This window comes from Grammomys surdaster, unplaced genomic scaffold, assembly GCF_004785775.1.
Source record: "Grammomys surdaster isolate TR1022 unplaced genomic scaffold, NIH_TR_1.0 358, whole genome shotgun sequence".
Lineage (NCBI taxonomy): Eukaryota > Metazoa > Chordata > Mammalia > Rodentia > Muridae > Grammomys > Grammomys surdaster.
This window is the reverse complement of record NW_021604777.1, coordinates 770,245-785,126: the sequence shown is the minus strand read 5'-3', so window position 1 is coordinate 785,126 and position 14,882 is coordinate 770,245. Positions and strand designations below refer to the sequence as shown.

Below are 14,882 nucleotides of genomic sequence, written 5' to 3'. Positions count from 1 at the left end.
GACAGGGAACCCGTCTTCCAGAGCCAGCTTCTCAGTGAGCCAAAACAACATATGACAGTTTACCGGTAGAATGTACGTCCCACCAAAGTTCAGGCCCCGAAGGCTTTTCTGAGGCTGGGGATCAGTGAGCCGCTAGCTGTTTGTTTGCTGTAATCTGTCACTCTTGATTACAGAAGAGATGAGTTAAGTTCTGGTGGTCAGAATTTTGAATAAACAGAAGGCCACTTTGTCTTTAAAGCACATTTGTAGGCATGAGACATAGCTCACTTGGTACACAGCCAGCCTTGCATGCCCTGACTCCATAAAACCAGATATAGTGGCATTGGGCTATAACCCCAAAACTAAGGAGGGTCAGGAATTCAAGAAATTGTAATTTATAACTACAAGTCAGAAAAAGGGAGCAAGCTGGGTTTGAGTCAGTATAGAGGTTGCAGTTTTGCTATTTGAGTCCATTTTAACCCCTAATGCCTTCTCTTTTTCTTTGCAGTAATCCAGTCCCTCATAGCACTGGTGAATGACCCCCAGCCTGAGCACCCACTCCGGGCTGACCTAGCTGAAGAATACTCTAAGGACCGTAAAAAATTCTGTAAGAATGCTGAAGAGTTTACAAAGAAATATGGGGAAAAGCGACCTGTGGACTAAAATCTGCCATGAGTGATTCCAGCAAGTTTGAGCAGAGACCCCGAGCAGTGCATTCAGACACCCCGCAAAGCAGGACTCTGTGGAAATTGACATGTGCCACCAACTGGCGTCTGCTTGTGGCAGTTAACTAACTTTCTACAGTTTTCTTAATCAAAAGTGGTCTAGGTAACCTGTAAAGAAGGATTAAAAAATTCAGATGTTCTAGTTCTGCTTGCTTTGTTTTAAAAATCACTGCTTTAGTCTACTTCAAAAGAATGGCATTTCTTTTCTTGCCCAAATTTACTCAAAGTTGCAGTTAGCCCAAAAGGTTTAAAGAAAAAGGTTGTGGTTTCCTCCCCCTCCGCCCTTTGATTCCCACTTCCACACCAAGCCCCCAGCTTCCCACAGAGGCGGCGGCAGCACTGTTAACTTTCTTCTGTGCCACACTGCCTGTGGGAATTAAGAACTCAAGTCCCCCATACCAGCTTATTGATGTCTTTAAAAAATTATAAAACAGAATCAATACTCAGCCCCAAAGGAACATCCTTGCAAAGGGAAGCCGTCTTTACATAACATCTTAGCAAAGGGTTTCCACAGTAATAGACTCAACAGACAGACCCCATGGTCCATATCTGCGGTCAGACTGTGCTGGGTCTTTGTAGGGAACCCTGTTATACCAGGTTTGTGGTGACCTCGGAGGGAAGGTCTGCCAGCACAGAGTACAGTGCACTTGTGTGGTGACTCTCTCTCCAGAGAGGCTGACAGTCAGCAGGCCTTCCTTCAGCTATTCGAGAAGACCTGGTCATCACATACAGAACAGAACAGGTAGAACATTCTTCTGAAATTTCAAGCTTCTCTGCCACCAAGCTCAGAGAGAGTGTGCCATGGAGCTCGCACTCCTCGGCACACCAGGCCACCACTGCCTAGCTCACGGTTTACCCTTGGCGGGGTCAGCCATGGTGGCCTCTGCCTCAGAGCAGCTGCTGGGGCAGCCCAGGAACAGGATGGCTTTTCCCCTCCCTCTGGACTCAAAGCCTTTCCAGTAAAGCTCCACTTGAAGCTCACTCAATAATATCCTTTCAATGTGTTTTTATATTGTTTTGATTGCCTTTTTTTTTTTTTGTAGAAATAAAATTTGAGCTTAGAATTTATCATCAAATGAACTCTGTCAAGATTTGAATGTTAATGTCTTTTCAAGGGAAGTGGGACTGTCCTTGAAGCAGTAGTGACTCCCTGAGGAAGCTGATGGCCTGCCTGTGTTCACCAACTCACTTCCGCTACTAGGGGTCTTGATCCTGTGGAGAAGATTGCCTCAAAAAACCTTGCTTTCTGCTTTAACCTTAGTTCTATAACTTTGGGGCTACCTAGGCTCACAGACTTGGAAGACAGCTCTGGGTTTTGCCTATAAAGAAGTGAGACATGTCCTCTCAGGCAGTGTAACACTATTTAGTTTTCCAAGTGTTTGGCTCCTGTGGTACATACATGAACTATGCTTTAGTTCTAGGTATGCATGGGGCAGGTTTCTGGAGACTTCCTTATGCCCAGGATGGTCAGAGCCCTGGGCCTGTGTTTCTACGTCTTGTCTCTTCATTGGCAGAAAAGTGACAATGGGTTTTCTTTCACTCACATTCAGATTTGTAATAAAATGCCAAACTCTGTCAGAATTGTTCAAACCAACCACCATTTTGTTGTTGCTTTTCTGAATCTAGAGATAGTCCAGCTGTCTCATTGCTTAGCTCTGCCTGCCTGTTACCCATCACTGCTCTCTGCTCACCATGGGAGGGTACTCTTAGGCCAGCAGCCCTTCCCAGGGACTCAGCCCCAGCAGCAGAGGCCTGGCTTGGAGTCACTGGTGTCCATCTGGGCTTGCATGCCCTGTCCTTTCCAGCCCTGCCCTGAGCAGGCTTTGAGCAAGCTGGCAGGAAGACCTGTGGAGCAGCCAGCCACCCACGCCTGACCCAAGTTGGCTCAGGAATTCACATCCTCCTGATTCCTTTTAGTGCCCAGATCTCGTCCTGCTCTTTCCACAATGGCAGAGAATAGGCTTTCTAAGATGCTGTGACCCCATTCTGTCCTTAATAAAAATGTTCTCAGACACTAGATTGGGTGTATGGGTTTCTTTGGGGATGGGCATTGCTTGGGGCCTCTTTGGAGTCTGGAGAATAGTGGCTGGGCTTCTAATCTTGCCTCTATAAAGAGGCATGCAGGTGGTTCTGTCTGCTAGGTAGAAGTGGATTGGGGAGTCAACACTGGGAAAATCTCAGAGACCCTGTAGATATCAGGAGACTGACATGTCATTTCCATCCTTGTAGCAAAGTTGAGAAGAACAAGTCAAGAAAAGAGGTTTGATCAAAGTCTCAGAACTCAAGACTAATGTATCTTAGGCCTTTTCCTTGAATCATAGCCCTAACTGGCAACTCACTGGGGTCCCCAGATAGCTACTGCTAAGGCACTACAGCAGTAACCTCAGTTGGGCACAGCACTAACCAGGCCTGTGACGTGGGCACCAAATGTAATCAGGTGTACTTTCTCAGTTGTGTTTGTAGATTTTGTAGGAATACTTCCTGACACATCATTTTACCTTTGCTTCCAGACATTCCTGGGGCACTGCTGGCTTTGAACTCCCAATCATAGTCCTTCCTTAGCCCACTTCACTATCCCTCCCTATCATATTTCAAGTGAGTATTAGTTCCTAAGTCCCACCTCTATCCTTACCTTTTACTCCCCAAGGCTCCTGTAGCCAAAGGCCCACGGCTTCCTCACTACTGAATAAGCAGCTTGTAAGGCACTCACCTTTTATTTGGTATGACATTTTCTCTAGCCCTATGAGATGTGTCCCCACACATGCTGTGCAGTGTAGTCAAGGGTGAAGTAAGTTTGGCTTTTCCTGCCCTGCCCATGTCCAGTGTGAGCAAACAGCACTACCCCCAGAGAGTAAAGCTGAGGAATAGACTGACTGCAGCATGGTGCCCAGTCCAGGCTGTCTGGTAAATGGCATTTCCTGGTTGACTGTACAGTTGAGTTCTTGACTCAAGACAGCAATCCTGGGAAACCAGATAGTACAGACCACATACCCAGTGCTATGCCCAAGGTCCAGAGAAGGAAGCTTCCAGAGGACCTTCCTTTCCTTCCAGAGTGGCCTAGATCTCACTGATTTTCCATTTGTAAGCTGGGCAGTATCCCAGCAGAGCAGAACTCAGCAAAGCCTTCTGAGCATTCCACTATAGTCACTCCAAGGAGCTGTCACTAGAAACAGATGAGGAAGTGAATAGAAGCCTGTCAAGGGAATGAAGGCAAGAGAGGAGCAGCAAGATTCATCCCTTTAGAAAGCCACAATGTCTCATCAGGCCAAATGAGAGCTTCCTTTCTTCCTAGTCCCCCAGTTGTAGGATAGATGTTAGGTCTCGTCAAATTCAAAGCCCTGCTCTACAGCTCCCACTTCTAAGTCTGTAGTGGGGGACCAGGACATTTAAGGGCTGGAGGTGTAGCTTAGTTGAGAGGAAGCCTTGGGCTTAATCCTAAAACCATGTTACCTGGGAGTGATGGTGCACACCTGCAATCCCAGCACTGGGAAATGGAGGTGGGAAAACCAGAAGTTCAGTGTCATCGCTAGCAATATAATGAATATCAAAGACAGCCCAGATGTCTTGCCTAGCATGCATGTGTGAGACGGTAGGCTCAGTCCCCACTACCAAAAAGAGGATCATGTGGTATTCCATCTGCCTTTCCATCCTCCGAAATGGTGTGAGGCTGTGTTCTTCCCTCTACTCCCTACTGCCCACAGAGCATACATCAGCAGATGTAGCTAGAATCCTAGTCACTCATTGCAGCAGAAGACTACCTTTCCTGGGAAAATATAAACACTCCTCTAAGCTAGCAGATCCTCATCTGTCCCCTGAAAGGCTTACATATAACAGATTACCTCTTTTTTTTTCCCCCAAGAAAGACAACTAAAACTACTTCTATAGTATGTGCATAATGTATATGTGGCCTTGTGGCAGCCAGAGTGAAGACAACTTTTAGATGTTAGTTCTTACCTTCCACCAGAGTCCCAGGGATCAAACTCAAGTATCTTTATTAACTGAGCCCATCTTGCTGCTTCTCCCCCAGATAACCTCTTTTTAAATAAAAATTATGGTTATCATGTGCCTCCCCAGAACACCCTAATGAATCTTCTGTTCCCTTCCCTTAAGAAAGAAAAGAATGTTTCTGAGTTTGAGAGTTCGAGGCCAGCCTGGTCTACAGAGTGAGTTCCAGGACAGCCAGGGCTACACAGAGAAACCCTGTCTCGAAAAACCAAACCAAAAAAAAAGAAAGAAAGAATGAAAGAAAGAAAGAAAAGAATGTAGGCATGGCTAGGGCACAGTGGTTCATGCTTACAGTCTCAACTAGTCAGTGGTGGTGGAGGATCCCTTGAGCCTAGGACTTGCAGGCCAGTCTGATCAATGTGGTAAGACACCATCTCAAAAACAACACATGTATCATGGCATGCATGTTACTCCCCCAATTCAAGTGCATGTAATTTTTTTAACTAAAGAATTTAAAACATGTAAGCATGCACAGAATTGGATGTGAAGATGTTTTTGCATATCTTGGTCTGAGCCTCCAAGGAATTCACTGTGTCCACTCTTATTTCTCTGCAGGATACCTGGACACTTTATAAACCAGCCAAATCTGAAAGACATTATTTTATTAACACACCAGCTTCTTTCCAATGTTCTTAAACAAGTTATAATTGCAACATGAACTGGCACCAAATAAATGCTCAGCTGGCCTTATGTCTGGATGTCACAGACTGGGCCTGCCTGCAGTCAGGCAGCGCTGCCCAAGGTCAGCCTTCTACTCAGCCTAGAGGACCTGGGAACGGGATTAGTGGCTTTTCACTTTAGGAAGTCAGACCCTGCTCTAAGGTCTGGCTGAACTGGAGCTTTAGTCCTGGCCTTCCTCCATAGTGATAGGCAGTTTGTAGCTGGCCTTCGGTGTCAGAATGGGGAAGGCTCCACGAAAGGTTCCAGAGTTGTCTCACAAGGGGACCCCTTCCCCCGGCCTTTTGGAATCCAGGTCATCTATGGCACAGAGCTGCACACCATTTTGGGCCAGCCAAGCCCGCAAAGTGGGTGCTGTGAGAACGTGCAGCTCATGCAGCCTCTCCCAAGAACAAGAGAATGCATCTGGGCCCTCACCGCAGCCCCCTGCTGGAGGCACACTGGGGTATCCCGGATGTGCCATCAGCTCGGCAGTCAGGGCGTGGCCAGCAGGGATATCTTCCAGGGCCCGCGCCAGTGACCCCAAGACTCGGTGAGCAGACATATGCCGGCCACAAGTGCTCAGGCCCACAAAGGCATCGGTCCACCTGTGGGTGCCAGGATATCAGAGGTGTTGCCTGAGGTCGGGCTAAGTAGAGGGTGGTGCAGCAGGACAGCAGGTCAACTCCTAACTTTGGGGAGGTGGGAGAGGGGAGATTTGAGAAAAACCAACCAAAACTGGGACCTATGGGGACGCGGCAGGGTTGGATGGAGTTGGGGAGGCTGGTGCTCACCGCAGGCCGTGGCGAGAGAAGGGGCCGATGGCGGCCCGGGCATCGCGCTCCACAGTGCAGGCGAAGGCGCGCGCTGGCGCTTCAAGCCACGCGCAGCTGCCCACGCCACGTTCTGCCGGCAGCCGTGTGAAGCGGACCCCGTACGCCTGCAGCGCCTCTGCGAACACCTGACACACGCCTGCTCGGAGAGGTGGGCGCGGAGGGGAGTCTCCATCTACCTCCCACCAACCCTGGAAAGAAGCCCCCGGCCCCACCCTCGACCTGGGCGCATCAAGCCACGTACCTGGGAGCACATGCACGTGCTGGTGACCGTCCACGTGAGTGGGAGACCTGCCCAACAACTCCCGGAAGCGGCTGAGTTGAGCTTCTAGTTCCTCCCGCACCTGAAGGGAGGGGTACAGACACCCTGAGCTTCGGGAAGCAGCCGCAAGACTAGGAGCTCCGTCTGGTGCCACCATGCGACTGTTCCAGCCTTTGAACTAGAGAGTATACCCAGCTCCCGCTTTTGACCCAACGACTTCCATGATACCCTCTAGGCTGAGATTTGAAGATCAAGACGAGTATCCCCCTGCAGTCACGCCTCCGCACCTGGGGCAAAACAACGTCTCCAGCCGCTAAGGCCTCCCGAAATCCCATCTTGCCGAGAAAGAAGCCTTCTGGGCTGAGGAGCGACGAGGCGTTGTGGCGGGCCGGGCCCACCGGACGGCCCTCGGACAGGTTGGCGTGGAGACCCGTGGGAATGCTGTGCCTACGGGCGGAGCGCGAGAGCGAACACCGGCTGCCACCGAGCGGAAGCCCCTAAACCCGCCGGGTCCTGTAGGGGACCGCCCTCACCTGCGGGCCAGCTCGGCCGCGCTCTCTGCGGCTGTGCCGTTGACCAGCAGTGACACGCTGGTCACAGTTCCTGCCAGGAAGGCCTCCACGATGCCCTCATCGCGCCGCGGGCAATAACCAAAGTCATCAGCGGTGACAACCAGCCGCACGCGGGGAAAGGCCATGGCTGCCCAAACCCTGGCTGGAGACCAGGGGGAATGAGTTGGAGCACCCAGACCCCGCCCTCCAACGCTGCCGAGGCCCCACCCCGACGCACACGCCTAAATGCGGCTGCACTCCTCCATTGTTCTCGCCACCTAGAGGTCTCTGAGTGTCCTGCAAACGCTCTGCAAATTTTATTGTGTGTGTGTGTGTATGTGTGTATACATCATATATCTATACCATACACATATATACATATACTGTGTGTGTGTGTGTGTGTGTGTGTGCGCGCATACGTGCACACAACTGCCTGCGGAGACCAGAAAAGGGCACAGGATGGTTGTGATTCACAATGTGAACACATACTGGTAACCGAACTTCAGTCCTTTGCAAGAACAGTAAGCTTTCTTAACCAATGAGCTATCTCTCTAGTTCGAAAATATTTTTTTGCCGGGCGGTGGTGGCGCACGCCTTTAATCCCAGCACTTGGGAGGCAGAGGCAGGCGGATTTCTGAGTTCGAGGCCAGCCTGGTCTACAGAGTGAGTTCCAGGACAGCCAGGGTTACACAGAGAAACCCTGTCTCAAAAAACCAAATATATATATTTTAAATTTTTGAACTGTAATTTTTAATGGCAAAAAGGAGAAAAATACTCAAGAAATTTCCCCAGTGTTTACTATTGCTAAATTTCTGTGCAGTGTATTGTCCTTTCATTGTTTTTTTCTAAGAAAAAAACAGCCACCTACCCTTCTCCATCACTCAAAGATGATGCCAAGTTATTTCATTCTTGTAATGTTTCTCTTCTTTGTTTCAAACAGTCTGTTCCTCACTGATTCTCCTAAGGGGAGGCTTTTTCTTAGCAAAAGCTCTAAACAACAAGAAAACCAGCAGAGTTACTTGAAAAAGCACTAGTTCATTTTCACCTTGAGCTTCAGGAAACATTTACATCCATCACCTCACTCTTGGACTTTGTCCTCTTACCTATAATCATTATGGTGACAGTCATGTAATATGGCTGTCTTGATACTGTTTTGAAACAGTCTTTTTTTTGGGGGGGGGGGTGAGATGGGGATTCTCTGTGTAGTCTTGGCTGTCCTGGAACTCACTCTGTAGACCAGGCTGGCCTCGAACTCAGAAATCCGTCTGCCTCTGCCTCCCAAGTGCTGGGATTAAAGGCGTGCGCCACCACTGCCTGGCTATGAAACAATCTTAACTATACCAGGCTGACCTCACTATTCATTCAGCTGAGGCTAGCTTAGAACTTCTGATCCTAGAGCTTCCACCTGCCCAGTGCTGGAACTACAGGTATGTGCTAACACACCTGGTTTATGTGGCACAGGGAATTAAACCAAAGATTTCATGCATGTTAGGCAAGCATTCTCCCAACTGAGAAGCATCCCCAGCTTGTCTTGGGTTTTCATTATAGGATGTCTGTTTCTTGGTTCAGACCCGTGATATTGGTAATTTAATACTGTTTTATAGCCAAGAAACCTGAAGGTTCATGAGAGAGATGGAGCAGAAACTCTTCTCTACAGGTTGTAGCCTGACTTGCTCTGATTTCATCATTCCTATCTGATCCCTGCATCACAAGCAGAAGGGAGAGAGTTTGATTGTAACAGTACCTGGTGATGCTTTGTAAGGGTTGGAGGCCTCGGAGAACCCTTCAGCCAAATTCTTGGCATAAACACTGCTGTGTCTGATCATAGTGATCGCTGAGCCATCGGGTGTCATTCAGCCACTGGGCCCCTCTGAGAAACTGCTCTTGGAAAGGCCAGAGGCCTTGAGGCCATGGGTCCCTAAGAACCACAGATTGGGAAGAGAAAACAATTAAGTACCTACTGTATCAGGAATGGAGTTATTAGGATTAGGGTTCGCTGCTTTGATTCCTGCCCTACAGAAGTGCAGCTGTTAGACAAGAAAGAAACAACGTGGCAGTGGAGGATGGACTTGCTGTGGATATGTTGGCAATGGCAGGCTTTCTAGGATGAAGGGGGAAGGAAAATGGGAGAGGTGAGTTTATATGGAGCTTCACTAAGGTGCGAAGTGTGTTGTAATACTCACTTGTGGAAGGGTGCTCAGCTCCATTATGAGGAGCTGCTGTTGAAGGGCTAAGTCATATCAGCAAGAAAAAGCAGGGACAAGAGCTAGACTGTGCAGAAAACCAGATCTCTTCACTTGAAAAGGAAGATGTGGCCTAATCCACACTCCATCGATGAGGAAAAGGGACTCTAAGAGGAAGCCAACGGAGTAAGAGGTCCAGGAATGAGCTGAGGAAGATGTTTGAATCACAAGTTGAGGCTATCGCTTTCGTCCTGAGGATTAGAGAAACAAGCCCCAGACTCAGACCTCTTGGCCAAATCTATAACCGCCCCCAAACACTACTTACTTGGCGGGCTTGACAGAAAAGCCAGCAAGTGGGGGAGGGGCCGATTTGGCCCCTCCCCCAACCATTGTGTCGGGGAGGATTGTGAATGAGAGGCCAGATTCTAGCCAATCAGGGTTAGGTATGTAAATGAGCATCCTGGGATGCTGCGGGGGTAGGATTCCAGTGCTCTGTGCGGTAGAGCTTTAAAGGGTGCTGAATGAGCGAACCCCTAGAAGCACATCAGAGACTCTGGTAAGCAGGTAGGGGCTACAGGGTGCCTCTGGTCTGAAAGAAGGAAGTCTGGACACACACTTCGACCCAGACACAGTTGCAAAGAAAAGGCAACGACTTGGGAATGTTCACAGATGAGTGACCGGTCCAAGCAGGGAAAGTTGGGATGTCTGAAGGACATAAGTACAGGCCATGAGGGGCCCCTGGAGGCCTGGACCTACCTTTACTTCCTCTCCCCGCCCCATACAGAGGAGTCTGCATCTGTGCTGTGGGACCTGAAAAAGGAAGCAGAAAACAAATTTAATTATCCACATCATGGCAAGGTGCCGCCACCATTCAGGATACCTGGCTGACGACGAGGCTGCTCATAGCACCTATGTGTCTAGGGTAAGTATATCCAGCTGACCCAGCACTTGCCACTGCTTTCTCATGTCCAGCTGAGCTCACTGGGTCACCTGGTGAAATCTGTATTGTAGCTTCTCCTTCCCTTATGCCTGCTTGCTGAGCCCCGATCACTCACTTCCCATTCCCCTTGACCCCAGATTAAGTACTTGGGTGGACCAGGAGCCCTGAGAAGGAGCCTGCAGGACTCAAGCTGGAGACACAGGCTCAAGTCCTCAGCTGTGTGCAGCAGTGATGACAGTGTAAGCCTGTGCTAGAGACAGAGTAGGAGGGCTCTCCAGAGAGGGCGCGAGGCTCTCATAATTGCCCTTTCAACCATGAACACAGAATTCCACTTTCAGGCTCCCAGCTAGGGCTGGCATATATGAAATATAGGCATTGGGTACCTTCAGGACAACCCTAATAGGCCCGTACTTTGCAGAGAAGCACTCAAGAAGGGCTGTTGTGAGCATAGTCACACATCCCGGAGGTAGCAGAGCTGGGTGGTATTCAAACCCAGGATTACCTGATTCTAAAATGTAATTCAGAACTGGTGTAATAGCTCAGTGGGTGAAGGCACTTTGAGTCAAGACTGACGATCTGACTTGGGGATGATCAGTCCATCTCCAAGATCCACATTACAAAAGAAGAGAACCAGTTACACCAAATTGTCCTCTGACTTCCACACCTGCCCTGCAGTGCACATACATGCACATGTACCCATAAATAAGTGTTAAAATTTTAAAAATGCAATTCAGTGGTTGAACATTTGCATATCATGTTCAAGACCATAGGTTTAATCCCCAGCATCAAGCCTGAAAACAAAAGATTTTCCATTGTTCAGTACCAACCAGCTCCTGATGGCACCTGGGAGGACTGCAGAGATAGCTCCTCACCCATTGCAGGGCATCCTGCCTGTTGTGATAAACCTCTCTGTTCAAATGCAGCTGCCCAAGAAGCATCTGTTGCCAGAAATGAGGCCAACCTGCAAGCTCGGGCGTGTACCACACCTACCATCAATGAACCCGTACTCAGAGCGCCAGGGCCGCCAGCAAAACCTTAGGCGCCCTCGGGCATTTGCTGGCTTCCTGGATTTCCTCACAGAGGGTCGAGTACTGGACAGCTTGCAGACAGTTGTGGAGCAGGCAACAGAACGTGTGGCTGCCATGAAGACAGAGGCTGGAGTGCCGCTGGTGGATATACAAGACCCAGTGGAGGTGCCAAGTAGTAGGCGTCGGTCTCGAGCCAGACCGAGCATCAACACTGTGCATCGGCACCGTGCTCGGCCCACCCTGTGTGCTGGACACCCAAACAATTACCCATCTTGTTCCAGCTCCATGTCTGACTCCCATAGCAGCATCACAGCTGGATGGCTAGGGTCCCACAGCCAAGACAGTGACCTGGGTGCCAGAGGCATCGGCTCACTGCCACCTATGAGGGACAAACTCTTGCTTGAGAAAAACCTCAAGAGGCTACTACGACTGGAAAACAGAGGGGTGAGATCTGGTGCCATGGCTAAGGCTGGCAGAGGGTGGGCTTGAGCTTAGGGGCCAGGGCTAGGCCTGGATGGACACCTCTCAGCCTTTCTTTCTCTTTGCAGAAAGTCTTAAATCAACCCTGCTCACAGAGGGATTCCTTGCTGTGGGACTCACTGGGCAGCCAGACCAGCAGTCAGTGGACCCGGGAGCAGCCCCTGTCTTGGTTCTCTGGGCTACTGGGTTCTGGTTCAGTCACCCCTGAAACTTCAGAACTGGGGCTTGGAGAACAGGAGATCATTTTCCTCAAACAAGAGTTAAACAAGGAGATGAAGTCACTGCTGAACCAACCAACACCCTTCAACTTGCCTACCTATTGTCCACTCAGGGAGCCCCACCGTACCCTGGACTTCCTGGCTGAGCACCGCCTCTTCCCTGCCCTGCAGCGTGTGGTCAGCCAGGCTGTAGACAAGCTTAGCCATGCCTGCCGCCACAACGGCTTCCCCCTCTTCCCTGTTACCTCAGAGGCCACTCCAGTGCTGCCCGGGAACTCGGATCTTCTGCAGCCCAGCTCTAAGGCTTCCATACCCACCGACAGGGAGGCTAGGGGAGAGCCTTGTGATTCTCCCACCACAGCGTCCAGCCCTAAGACATCTCGCAAAAAAAGCAAGGGCAGAAGGGGCTCCCCATCTAACGCAATCCAGATGGCTACCAGATTCAGGCTCAAGGTGACACCTACAGAAGTCTCTCATGTCCCTATCCCCTCACTCCACTCCATGCAGGAGCCCCCTAACTCTGACCCTAAATTGCAGAAACAAACTATGGCCTCAAACTACAACCATATATCTCAGCCCTGTCATGGCCTGCACCTCACCCTGCCTGCCCCTGGGATCAGAGTGGAGGTGGCCTCCTGCCAGAGACGTCCCAGGGGCCCCCTCCATCACCGTCTTGCCTCCCCCTGCTGTCTTCATTCCCATTTCCCTTTCCCTATGCTCCCCCGTTCCTTTCTTTGGGAAAAAGCTTTTCCACTTTCCCCTCCTTCACTGTGTCCAGAGGTATCCTCAAGGGCAGGGCTGGAGGTCTTAGAGGAACATTTGAAGGGAAGGGGCTCCTTTATCCATCACTTCTAGTAGCCACTGTTACTGGCAGGTGCCCAAGGATAAGATCTCCTGCCCTGCATTGCAGAATACTTCTGAGGTAGATATAAGCTGCTTGGGGATCAGGCATCCTAGTCCATCTATTTCCAGTTTCCAGATGTTGTCAAAGATTAATAAAGGCTATTTTTTACCCTGATTTTTTTTCTTTTTCTTTTCCTTTTTTTCTGAGACAGGGTGTCACAAAGCTCAGGCTGCTCTCAGATTCATTATATAGTAAAGGAAGACCTTGAACTTGTGATTCTCCTGCCTCTACCTCCCAACCTCCTAAATGCTGGGGCATGCCTGCAACTCAGAGTTTTTGTTGGTGGTGTTTTGTTTTGTGAACCTCAGAGGTTCTCCCACACTTCTCTCATGGATATGAGCTTTTTAATGGTTTGGGCTTTTTGTTTGTTTGTTTGTTTGCTTGCTTGCTTGCTTGCTTGCTTGCTTTTTAGGACAGTGTTTCTCTGTGTAGCCCAGGATGTCCTGGAACTGACTCTGTAGAATAAACTGGCTTGGGACTCAGAGATCTTCCTGGCTCTGCCTCTTGAGTACTGGGATTAACTAAAGGCGTGTGCCACAGCTGCTGCAGTGGCTGACACTGCTGCCGCCACCACCCAGCTGGATAGGAGTTTTTGCCAAGAGGGCAACTCTGTATTCTAAGGTCAAGTGTCCTTTAATCTAGCTTTAGGACCCTCTAGTGTTTCTGCTCCATAAAGGGAACATTGGTCAGGAAGGATGTGTGAAAACGTAGATGACCTGACCCTTGGAGGTCTCTGGATATCTCTCAGCCTACCGTCATCAGGGCTCATATGTAATTCCTTCTGAACACAAGCTGCTGTGCAAGCTTTCAGGAGCACAGCCTGCTCAGGCTGCTGGGCTCTGTGCTAGACCTAACAGGTGAGGCACACAGAGTGAATGTTACGGTAGGGTAGATGTAGCAGGTCTGTATCCTGGTGTGATGAGTGTGGCTTCCCTGACTGTAACTGGGGAGGATTGGCTCAACAGCCAAGGAGGGTGTAGCAATATGATGTCACAGGGCAGCAGGGGGATGACAAGGGTTAAACGTCTCCTTTTCTCTCCTTGGCTGTTGCACAGAGCCCCAACACCAAGTTTTCGAAGAGGAAACCTCTGCCCTCCATCTCATCTGTGTCCAGCTTGTCCTACATCTCTAACCCCTGGTTTGAGGAACTTACTAACTTCTTGGTTGAGCAGGCAGTCTCCTTGCTTATCTGCAAGTACAAGTTTGAGGAAAGCCTCAATAAGCAACTTGGCTTCATCTCCTTTCCTATCACTGAGGTTCTCATGGACATCTTTCTGGGCTTCAAGAAGGTGAAGGGCACCCACATCCGCCTGTCCTCGGACATCAACTGGACCTGTCTTCTGCGTAAGTTGGAAGAAGCTGAGTTGGCATGGCAGGCCCTAAGACATGCCTCCAGGTCAGGAGCCTCTCCACGTAGTGCCTCCCGTGTTGGCGCCTCCTATCATAGCACAGAACCCACCTCCATGCAACCAGAGCTTACTGGTGACATAGATCAGGACCAGTCTCCAGAGTCCCGCCTCTCCTTCCACCCTGAGCTGCCAATTCGCCAGCTGCTCAGCCCTCGGGATCCTGGATCAGGCCAGGAACAGGCACCTAACATGAACCTGTCAGAAGTCAGGCCCTCTGTGATCTCCAGTGCCAGTATGGGCTCTAGATCCTCCAAGTTCAAGGAAGTGGAGAACACTGAAGAGGGTGAGGGCAGTGAAGAGGAGGAGGAGGAGGAGGAGGAGGAGGAAGAAGAAGAGGAAGAGGACAGAGGAAGTGAGGAGGATGAAGCCAAGGATTTTTCTGAGGGTGAGAAAACACCTCCTAGCCCAGCTTTGCATGAGTTGGAGGACGTTATGAATACAATCACTGTAATGAGCCCCAATGGCTCCCCATGAGACCTCTGTAAGCCATATAGAGTACTCCAGTCCTTGTCTCCTGTACTATCCAAGTAGCTGGCCACCCAGCCAGCCCCTGTCCTGAGTGGGGGGTCAGGATGACTGGGTGCTCAGGAGGAGTGCTGGTAATATTATCAAGGGAGCCAAAGAGACAAATGGAAATAAATTACATGTTTGTGGACAATGCTGTCTGGCCCTGGTGTGTTATCTTCTCTCCCTGGATGCCGGTCCTGG

The 14,882-nt window shown here is 50.0% G+C and overlaps 3 protein-coding genes across 3 annotated transcripts in view; 2 read left to right on the top strand and 1 right to left on the bottom strand.

The window, feature by feature from the left end:
* Positions 1-2,721, top strand: part of Ube2l3 (ubiquitin conjugating enzyme E2 L3) — a 44,764-nt gene extending 42,043 nt beyond the window's left edge. The window contains exon 4 of the mRNA XM_028779663.1: positions 488-2,721. Within this exon, the coding sequence (XP_028635496.1) occupies positions 488-642 (155 nt within the window). The 3' untranslated portion in view covers positions 643-2,721. The remainder of the gene's footprint in view (positions 1-487) is intronic.
* A 2,573-nt stretch (positions 2,722-5,294) lies between these two features.
* Ydjc (YdjC chitooligosaccharide deacetylase homolog) lies at positions 5,295-7,203 on the bottom strand. The gene is made up of 5 exons (XM_028779660.1): positions 6,995-7,203; positions 6,749-6,908; positions 6,444-6,543; positions 6,161-6,338; positions 5,295-5,974 (listed from the first exon to the last, which is right to left on the bottom strand). The coding sequence occupies exons 1-5, from the start codon at positions 7,156-7,158 to the stop codon at positions 5,644-5,646; spliced, it is 933 nt and encodes a 310-aa protein (XP_028635493.1). The 5' UTR covers positions 7,159-7,203; the 3' UTR covers positions 5,295-5,643.
* Positions 7,204-9,755: 2,552 nt separating this feature from the next.
* Positions 9,756-12,879, top strand: Ccdc116 (coiled-coil domain containing 116). The gene is made up of 4 exons (XM_028779659.1): positions 9,756-9,864; positions 9,978-10,117; positions 11,059-11,607; positions 11,712-12,879. The coding sequence occupies exons 2-4, from the start codon at positions 10,046-10,048 to the stop codon at positions 12,714-12,716; spliced, it is 1,626 nt and encodes a 541-aa protein (XP_028635492.1). The 5' UTR covers positions 9,756-9,864; positions 9,978-10,045; the 3' UTR covers positions 12,717-12,879.
* The last annotated feature ends 2,003 nt before the right edge of the window (positions 12,880-14,882 follow it).

Bases quoted from the DNA above. Each gene is read 5' to 3' on its own strand.
- Ccdc116 (XM_028779659.1), top strand. From the start codon at position 10,046: ATGGCAAGGTGCCGCCACCATTCAGGATACCTGGCTGACGACGAGGCT. The intron at 10,118-11,058 runs GTAAGTATATCC...GTTCAAATGCAG, and splicing joins ATAGCACCTATGTGTCTAGG to CTGCCCAAGAAGCATCTGTT. The intron at 11,608-11,711 runs GTGAGATCTGGT...TTCTCTTTGCAG, and splicing joins TACGACTGGAAAACAGAGGG to AAAGTCTTAAATCAACCCTG.
- Ydjc (XM_028779660.1), bottom strand. From the start codon at position 7,158: ATGGCCTTTCCCCGCGTGCGGCTGGTTGTCACCGCTGATGACTTTGGT. The intron at 6,339-6,443 runs GTACGTGGCTTG...CTCTCCGAGCAG, and splicing joins GCACGTGCATGTGCTCCCAG to GCGTGTGTCAGGTGTTCGCA. The intron at 5,975-6,160 runs GTGAGCACCAGC...TGGCACCCACAG, and splicing joins TTCTCTCGCCACGGCCTGCG to GTGGACCGATGCCTTTGTGG.